The sequence below is a fragment of the Clinocottus analis genome, unplaced genomic scaffold, assembly GCF_023055335.1.
Source record: "Clinocottus analis isolate CAN_PGR_092001 unplaced genomic scaffold, fCliAna1.0.p SCAF_6, whole genome shotgun sequence".
Classification (NCBI taxonomy): Eukaryota; Metazoa; Chordata; class Actinopteri; order Perciformes; family Cottidae; genus Clinocottus; species Clinocottus analis.
In genome coordinates, this window is record NW_027176218.1 from 1,877,501 (window position 1) to 1,886,684 (window position 9,184).

At 45.5% G+C, this 9,184-nt stretch overlaps 1 protein-coding gene across 4 annotated transcripts in view; it reads left to right on the top strand.

Moving 5' to 3' along the window:
• The window catches only part of LOC137803804 (receptor-type tyrosine-protein phosphatase zeta-like), a 54,654-nt gene extending 45,730 nt beyond the window's left edge, over positions 1 to 8,924 (top strand). For 3 of the 4 annotated variants that reach the window (XM_068602548.1, XM_068602550.1, XM_068602551.1), the window contains 14 exons: positions 258 to 354; positions 1,442 to 1,524; positions 2,483 to 2,617; positions 2,716 to 2,850; positions 3,309 to 3,472; positions 4,573 to 4,708; positions 5,022 to 5,168; positions 5,590 to 5,683; positions 5,842 to 5,915; positions 6,042 to 6,179; positions 6,818 to 6,994; positions 7,810 to 7,952; positions 8,042 to 8,177; positions 8,771 to 8,924. In XM_068602548.1, coding sequence (XP_068458649.1) covers positions 258 to 354; positions 1,442 to 1,524; positions 2,483 to 2,617; positions 2,716 to 2,850; positions 3,309 to 3,472; positions 4,573 to 4,708; positions 5,022 to 5,168; positions 5,590 to 5,683; positions 5,842 to 5,915; positions 6,042 to 6,179; positions 6,818 to 6,994; positions 7,810 to 7,952; positions 8,042 to 8,177; positions 8,771 to 8,917 — 1,806 coding nt within the window. In that variant the 3' untranslated portion in view covers positions 8,918 to 8,924. The remainder of the gene's footprint in view (positions 1 to 257; positions 355 to 1,441; positions 1,525 to 2,482; positions 2,618 to 2,715; positions 2,851 to 3,308; positions 3,473 to 4,572; positions 4,709 to 5,021; positions 5,169 to 5,589; positions 5,684 to 5,841; positions 5,916 to 6,041; positions 6,180 to 6,817; positions 6,995 to 7,809; positions 7,953 to 8,041; positions 8,178 to 8,770) is intronic. The other variant, XM_068602549.1, reaches the window with a different exon arrangement.
• The last annotated feature ends 260 nt before the right edge of the window (positions 8,925 to 9,184 follow it).

Below are 9,184 nucleotides of genomic sequence, written 5' to 3' on the forward strand. Positions count from 1 at the left end.
GGAGTCGTGAAGCGGCTCCTCGACTGTATTCTGGAGCCAAACTCAGTTTTCTCATGCAAATAAAACAAAACTGAGAGAAAAAGTTCAGTTTTTTTAATAATTAGCCGTTTTTGCGCAACGAGACGTTCTCTGGCGGTCTCAGTGAAAACCATATTGAACGTTTTCAGATTATATATAAAATCAGATTGTTATATCATCCTCAGCCCTACAGACAAGTTACATCTTATGTGTGTGTGTGTGTGTGTGTGTGTGTTCAGGAGGTTCAGACGTGCACGGTGGACATGGCGATGACGACCGACAGCTCCAACCATCCTGACAACAAAACTAAAAACCGATACAGCAACATCCTGGCCTGTGAGTACTACGACTTATACCTTCAATAAGACACGCCCACCTTCATATAGACACACCCACCTTCAATAAGACACGCCTACCTTCATATAGACACACCCACCTTCAATAAGACACGCCCACCTTCATATAGACACACCCACCTTCAATAAGACACCCCCACCTTCATATAGACACGCCCACCTTCATATAGACACACCCACCTTCAATAAGACACACCCACCTTCATATAGACACACCTACCTTCAATAAGACACGCCTACCTTCATATAGACACACCCACCTTCAATAAGACACGCCCACCTTCAATAAGACACGCCCACCTTCATATAGACACACCCACCTTCAATAAGACACACCTACCTTCATATAGACACGCCCACCTTCAATAAGACACGCCCACCTTCATATAGACACACCCACCTTCAATAAGACACGCCTACCTTCATATAGACACACCCACCTTCAATAAGACACGCCCACCTTCAATAAGACACGCCCACCTTCATATAGACACACCTACCTTCAATAAGACACACCTACCTTCAATAAGACACGCCTACCTTCATATAGACACACCCACCTTCAATAAGACACGCCCACCTTCAATAAGACACGCCCACCTTCATATAGACACACCCACCTTCAATAAGACACGCCCACCTTCATATAGACACACCCACCTTCATATAGACACACCCACCTTCAATAAGACACGCCCACCTTCATATAGACACACCCACCTTCATATAGACACACCCACCTTCAATAAGACACGCCCACCTTCAGTAACGTCAGTGAGCAGCATGAGGCTACACAAGTCAGACAAAAGCAACACAATGAAAATAACGAAACCACAATCACCCGACGTCAGTGATCCAGTGTTAAGAATAAAACGATGGTATTTGTGATGTGATTTAAAAGTTTTGCGTCTTCAGGAGAAAGACAGGAAGTGATGGACTAACGTGCTGTGTTGTAGTTGTTATGTTATTATTTTGTTATTATTTTGGTGCATCCAGTCTTCTCTGTGTTGATCTGATCTTGCGCTCCTCTCTTATTTCATATTTTTTGATCCGTCCTTCGCTCTCAGACGACCACAGCCGAGTGCGACTCGCGCCGCAGGCGGACAAAGACAAGAAGACGGGGGATTACATCAACGCCAACTACGTGGATGTGAGGCTTCATCTTCACCTTCATCTTCATCTCCTGCCTCGTTTCGGCGTATTGACGCTGTCAAAAACGTTATTTGTCCGCTTTGTGAAAAGACAGAAAAGGCACACGCACACGCAAACAACCAGCAGCCGTCACGGCCTCAGCGGAGAGCCGGCTGCAGGTTGCAAAGTTGGTAAAAAAGCACGTGAAGGATCTCTCCAGCGCTCGGTACGGAGGCGACTTCTCGCTCTTCAGTCACGTGAAGGTTGTGTAACTGTTACAGCGAGTGATTGAATGCTGACCTCTGCCGAGAACAAGTGGCACTTTTATTTATTTTATGTTTTCCTCCCCATGCCGGCCTTTAAAGGGGTTTTGTGGGGCCAACGTGTTTTGTGCGAAGCCTTGAGCTCCAACAAATTCAAGTTAAATGTATTTCTTTCCTCTCAAACACATTGGCAAAGCAGATTTTAAAAAAGTATTCGATATCCAGCGTTGTTTATATCCACGTGGGCTGCAGACAAGTTTCATTCTTCTCTTGCCCTCATTGTAGCAGCGCGTCTCGTTTTCAATGCGTCTGACACCAATAAAGTGCATGCTTTATATCTTAAAGCTGCATTCTCTCTCCTGACCACCAGGGGGCGACTCCTCAGGTTGTATAGAAGTCTATGCTTTATATCTTAAAGCTGCATTCTCTCTCCTGACCACCAGGGGGCGACTCCTCAGGTTGTATAGAAGTCTATGCTTTATATCTTAAAGCTGCATTCTCTCTCCTGACCACCAGGGGGCGACTCCTCTGGTTGTATAGAAGTATATGCTTTATATCTTAAAGCTGCATTCTCTCTCCTGACCACCAGGGGGCGACTCCTCTGACCTGAAGGGACGAGCTCTTGTGGTTTATGTAATCTTAAGAGTTCAGCAGGTGTTGTTGTTGTTGTTGTTGTTGTTGTTGTCTTTAAAGCGGCGTGCGTGTTCCCCTCAGGGTTTTAAGAAGCCGCGGTCGTACATCGCCGCTCAGGGTCCTCTGAAGTCGAGCACTGAGGACTTCTGGAGGATGATTTGGGAGCAAAACGTCTGCGTCATCGTTATGATCACCAACCTGGTGGAGAAGGGACGAGTGAGTGACTCCATCTTTACCAACTTAACCCTCTTAACTGAAATAAAGACAGAAATCGTTGCGTTTCCCTCATAATTCGTAATGTTTGATGCGTTTAGAGGAAGTGTGATCAGTACTGGCCGGCGGAGGTGCAGGAGGAGTACGGCAGCTTCCTGGTGACGCTGAAGAGCAGCAGAGCGCTCGCCTCCTACACCCAGAGGACCTTCGCCGTGAGGAACGCCCACGCCAAGAAGGTCGGGCAAACAGCCAATCGGAGCTCAGCGTGACCGCTCAGTAATGACTGCAAATCATATTTTATCAAAATCTCTGAGGGCGGGAACATGGAAAGTAACGGCGACCACAGATTTTTTTCAAATATGATTTTCTTCGGCGTTTCATGATTTGCTTTAACGTTCACTCGTTGTTTTCACACAAGATATAAACATCAGCGGCGGTCCGTGGTTGTGGTCACTACACCAGCTGTATAGTTTAACAGCTGTGATTGCAGCACGCCCCCACGTTAGCTAACATTAGCTAACGTTAGCTAACGTCAGTTAAAAACAACACTTTGAATTGAACGTTGAATTGTGGAGTTAATTCCTAAAATTGTAGTGCGACCTCTTCTCGGCGGCCTTTAAGTTCATGACGCCAGTGAAGCGTCATAAAGGTTTTATATTTTAACCACTTCCTGTGTGGTGCCGTCCGCCCGCAGGGCTCCCAGAAGGGGCGGAGCAACGAGCGGACGGTGACTCAGTACCATTACACCCAGTGGCCCGACATGGGCGTCCCGGAGTTCGCGCTGCCGCTGCTCAGCTTCGTCCGCAAGTCGTCCAAAGCCCGAGCGGACGGCGCGGGGCCCGTGGTGGTGCACTGCAGGTGAGACCTGAAGAAAAACCAGACGAGGACCCGACAAAGCTTTGCTTTCAGTCGTTAACCTTCCTCTTGTGTTAGCTTGCTGTTACCATCTCATATGTCAGCTTTCTGTTAGCAGCTCTTGTGTTAGCTTTCTGTTAGCATCTCTTGTGTCAGCTTTCTGTTAGCATCTCTTGTGTTAGCTTTCTGTTCGCCTCTCTTGTGTTAGCTTTCTGTTAGCATCTCTTGTGTTAGCTTTCTGTTAGCATCTCTTGTGTTAGCTTTCTGTTAGCATCTCTTGTGTTAGCTTTCTGTTAGCCGCTCTTGCGTTAGCTTTCTCTTAACATCTCTTGTGTTAGCTTTCTGTTAGCATCTCTTGTGTTAGCTTTCTGTTAGCATCTCTTGTGTTAGCTTTCTGTTAGCAGCTCTTGTGTTAGCTTTCTGTTAGCATCTCTTGTGTTAGCGGGGTTGGTTTTGACCCATGTCTTAAATCAGTTGTAAAATACACTAACAACAATGTGTTCCTCATCTCTTGGTGACCTTGTTAAACTTCCTTATCCATGAACAGATTGTTGTATGTTTTAATATTTTTGGTGTGGGCCTCTGGGCCTTTTCTTTGTCAGGATACCCCTCCGTTTCTATTAAAGAAATGTTCAAATTAACATCAAAAGAATCATGAAAATAAATAAAAGGTTGTCGACCCAAATATATTTACTTCAAGAAAAATAATAAAAAGTAATTTCTTCAGCAATAGAACTTTATTAGAAACACAAAATGAAAAGCAGAACAAGTTATAACACAACATATAAATTTGCAAGGTCAAATTTTAAAAAAAAGAAAAATTAAAAATCTTGTTTGTAATGTTTATAACTGAGTCTAAACCGACGATAACAACACAAAGGTCATCATGTCAACCAGAGCATTTTATCATTTAGTGAAAACATTTTTGGGGGTTTTATTCAGTTGAAATAGGTTCCTGACAAAGTCAAAAAGCCTCGATGCAATAAACAAATGTATGCAGTTCTTTAATGCATTTAAAAACCTAAAACGGGTCGGTTCTGACCCAAACACAAGAGGAAGGTCAAGGTAAAACTCTCCTCCTCTTCCTCCTCGGTGGCGTGCAGCGCCGGCGTGGGCCGGACCGGCACGTACGTGGTGCTGGACAGCATGCTGAAGCAGATGAGGGAGGAGAGCAGCGTCAACATCACGGCCTTCCTCAAACACATCCGCACACAGAGGAACTACCTGGTCCAGACAGAGGTCAGAGGTCAACTCGTCCACACGCATTAGTAAAGGTCCGCGGTTGTGAAATGGTACATTCGAACCCAGGAAGCGGAACATTGCTAGTTAAATGAAATGAGTCAAGTTTAACTAAATATTGAAATGTAATCTCTACATCTTTAAACTGAAAACACACGCAGTGGCTGGCCGGGGATTTGGTACCTTTGGTACTTCTTGTTATTAAACAAAATGTCCCTGCATTACTCGTAGTGGACAACGTAAAAACATTAACACACGCTACTTTATGTTACAAACAAGAATAAGACTTTTCCTTAACATGTCCTCTCTGCAGGAACAGTATGTTTTCATCCACGACGCCCTGGTGGAGGCCATCTTGTCCGGGGACACGGAGGTGGCGGCGGCTCAGCTGCACAGGTACGTGGACGAGCTGCTGACCCCGGTGGCTGCTGGGAGGACGCGCCTGGACAAGCAGTTCAAGGTGAGCGGCTCGTCGTGTTACAACTCATTCAGAACAAAATCCCACAAATGTTCTCTCCTGTATTGATTCACACTGCGTGACGCAACGACGAGCCTCGTCTCTGCCACAGAATGAATATTTCTAATTGTATCGTGACGTCGTTTTTCTGGTTCTCTCCTTCATTGTTTCTGTTTGTTTTCAAATCTTCTGAACCAGCTGACTGCTGCTCATTGAGAGAATATAAAGAAAGTCAGATTCTTAATGGATGTGGAAAGAAAAGAAAAGTTTTTACCCTGAACTTTACAGCTAAAAGGCTTGTAAAACTTATAGTTAGTGACCATTTGAAACGTTGCAACGAATGCAGAGGGATTGTCTTCCGAACACTTTGCACAGATGCCGCTTCCTCAGCCGTGTACAGACGTTCGGTGTCTCTCTCCCACAGCTGCTTTGTGACTCCGGCGTGAAGCCGCGCGACACCTCTGCAGCTCTGCGGGACGGCGACCGCGGCGAGAACAGGAACGGCTCCGCGGCGCCCGGTGAGTCCGGCGTGCTTCAGGGGAAAAACAGAAGACGAAACGCGAACGCTGAATGTTTGATTCGTCTCTCCGGCTGCAGTTTGAAGGAAGATCGATGAGGGGGGAGGTGACGCTGCGTGACTCTCTTCTTCTTCTGCTTCTTCTTTCTGTCTTTGCAGTTGAGAGGTCCCGCGTGCGCTCGTCCACGGCGGCGGGGGAAGCGTCCGACTACATCGACGCATCATACGTCACAGTGAGAACCGACGTGTTTATGGGTTGGATTGAGTTGAAGACATTGGACGGGGAGCAGAAGTGAAACGTATCGTCCTCTTGGGGGAAAACGTGGACGTCATTGATGCCGAAGTTTCTGTCCCTGCAGGGCTACAGGCAGAGCAGCGAGTTCATCATTACCCAGAGTCCTTTGCCCGGCACCATAAAAGACTTCTGGAGGATGCTGTGGGACCACAACGCCCAGGTCATCGTGTCGCTGATGGGGACGCCGGCGCCGTCGGGCAAGGTGAGCGGTTTCAGAGTCTAAATGAGTTTCAGAAAGTTTCAAAGTCTCTTTAAACTTATAAGAGTTGGCTCAACATTTTCAGAAATGCACGTCGTTTGAATTCAGAGAGCAAGATGCTCACGTGTTCAAGTACAGAGCTGGAGTCAGGGAGGGATTAGCCTAGCTTAGCATAAATACTGTAAAGAGCAAGCCTGGTTCAAAGTAAGGAATTACGCCTCTGAAGCTCACTAAATAACACTTCTCAGTGAAGTTGAAACTGTCTTCTTTGTTTCCTTGATATTTTTGGACATAGCGGGGATCCGTTTCCAGTCTTAATGCTAAGCTAGGCTAACCACGTCCTGACTGATTTAAGGTCCGCCTCCGCAAACCAACCTGGTGACGTCACCATGAGTCCCTCCACTTCTTATATACAGTCAAAGGATGAGGCGTAGATACAAACAGCTCAATCTAAGCCAACGATAAGGAAACAATTTGTATTTTTAGGTATTTTTACACCAAAAGAAAATACTTAATAATAAAAAACAATGTCATGGCGTCAGTATGTTGACATGAGGGTTGTCATCTGTTCATTTAAAGCTTGTTCGCTCAGAGATTCTTTGACTCGTAACATGACGTGCGCTGACTTCCTGTGTCGTCAGAAGTCCGAGGAAGAGGAGGAGCAGCAGGAGGAGGCGGAGCTGTGTGTCGTCTGGCCACGTAAAGGGCAGCCAATCAGCTACGAGACGTTCACTGTCACTCAGAGGAGCGAGAACCACGTCTGTCTGACGAACGAGGACATGGTGGTGGTCCAGGACTACGTGCTGGAAGCTACACAGGTTAGTGTGAGCCGGAGCGCCACAGCTTCACGCCGTTACAATAGATCTGAGTGTGAGTGTTGAAAATGTCTTTAATGTCCGTTCAATGCAGCGAGCGGCACAAAGAACAACATGCTTAACAGTTAGCGTCAAAGGTAGAAGAATACATATTAGCAGGAAGTCCATGAAATGATCTGATCCCGTTCTTGTTCACCAGAGGATGAATCTTTTAAATGTAATGCACGCGTAAAACTAAATATCTTTTTGAACTCACATTAAACTGCAGCGTTGTCCAACAAAATCGCTCAATTAAGGTGATATATTTATATATTTGTAATGACTTTATCATGGCAGACAATATTATGACGTTTTCATTACCTTTTTTATGTCAGACTGTAAAATAACATTTTATGACTTTTTTTCTAACTTGCACTCCCTTTGTGATCAAATTTCTTTATTTTATTAACAACAAAATTTCAATGATTTTTTTCATTTTTTTTCAAAATTTTGCTAAGAATTGAAAAATATTTTATATTCCAAGACTTTTTTTGACAAGCTATAATATTACTTTATGACATTTGTTGACGTACTATGAGTTTTATGTCACCCTACTGTAGCGATCAGGCCAATTTCATCCATTAAAAAAAAAAGATCTACGACACATTTAAGTGTTCAGATGTGCAAATCAGGATTACAGGATTATGAAAGTATAAGCCAATTAAGGACTTTATGACAGTAACGCTGGAGAGGCCTCCCTTTGTTTCAACGGGTGACAGGACAAGACGTTGAAAACGTCCCGTCTGGCTGTGACAGATGTCTTTGTCTCGTTCGTTCAGGACGACTTTGTTCTGGAGGTGAGGCGCTACCGGGCCCCTCGCTGGCCCAACCCGGACAGTCCCATCAGCAACACCTTCGAGCTGCTCAACCTGGTGAAGGAGGAGAGCGCCGCCAAGGACGGCCCCGTCGTGGTCTACGACGAGTGAGACCTTCACCGAGGATACGACGTATTGGGGACTCTGTGTTCTCAATGAATACGTTTCACTCTGAGTTTCTTTTTGTTTTTCCTAGTGTGGGCGGAGCCACGGCAGCGACCTTCTGCGCTCTGTCGTCTCTGACTCGTCAGCTGGAGGCCGACGGTTCGGTCGACGTCTTCCAAGTGGCCAAGCTGACCAACCTCATGAGACCGGGGAGCTTCAGCGACATTGTACGGCATTTACGGTCTCACAATACGCTGACGATGATGTCGTGTCTGTTACACCTTACAACTTGGGTGATGTCATTAGGATCTCTCGGACCGACTACGTCAGTCGCTCTGACCCCATTGTTATTTTACAGGATTCTTATTATTCTTTCGGATTTTTATTCTTGTACATTGGACATCTTTTCGGGGTACTTGCCATAACTCGAAAACTGACCGAATTTGGCACGCGTGTCCGGCCTGGTGAAAATAGCCATGAGATATAGGTGTCATCTTTGTGTTTTAAAAAAAAAAGACTCTCTAGCGCCCCCTAGACGCTGGAGCGGCGACGCCCCTAACCCAGAATATCCAATTGACTTGAAAAAAATTCACACCTGCTCTACAAAAAAGCCTCTCAGACCCACTCACATAAAATACAACTATTAAATTATTCCTATATGAAAAAGGAAAGTCTGACGTCACATGATTAGCCGGTTTGGAAACAAACCTTGAGGTCAAACTCACTTATTTGGAAGATTAACTCATTCTAAACCATCTTAACGCTACAATCTGAAATACCCTGAAGTGTAACGATGTGTTTCCTGTCGTTTGTCCAACAGGAGCAGTTCCAGTTCCTGTACAAAGCCATGCTGAGTCTCATCGGGACGCAAGAAGATGAGAAAACCCTCCAGTCTTCGGACAACAACGGTACCATTGTGGTGGGAACCGCCAGCACTGCTGCAGAGAGCCTTGAATCCCTGGTGTAAAAAAACCCACAAAAAAACTTTGTTTAACTTTTACAATTGAGCCCTCCACTTCAATCGCCAACAGAGCTTCTCCCGGTGCCAGACTCGCGCTACGTCTACTAAATAATAATCCTCAGCGTTCAGGAGGAACCGGGTTCCTCCTCGGATGGATCTGGACTTCCTGCGGTTTTGTAATGTGTGCCTTTTTGTATTTTTCATTCTGTACTTTTAACTTTGATACGAGCTGTAGACTAAACTGTCCACTGTTTTTAACGCTGTACCGCCCTG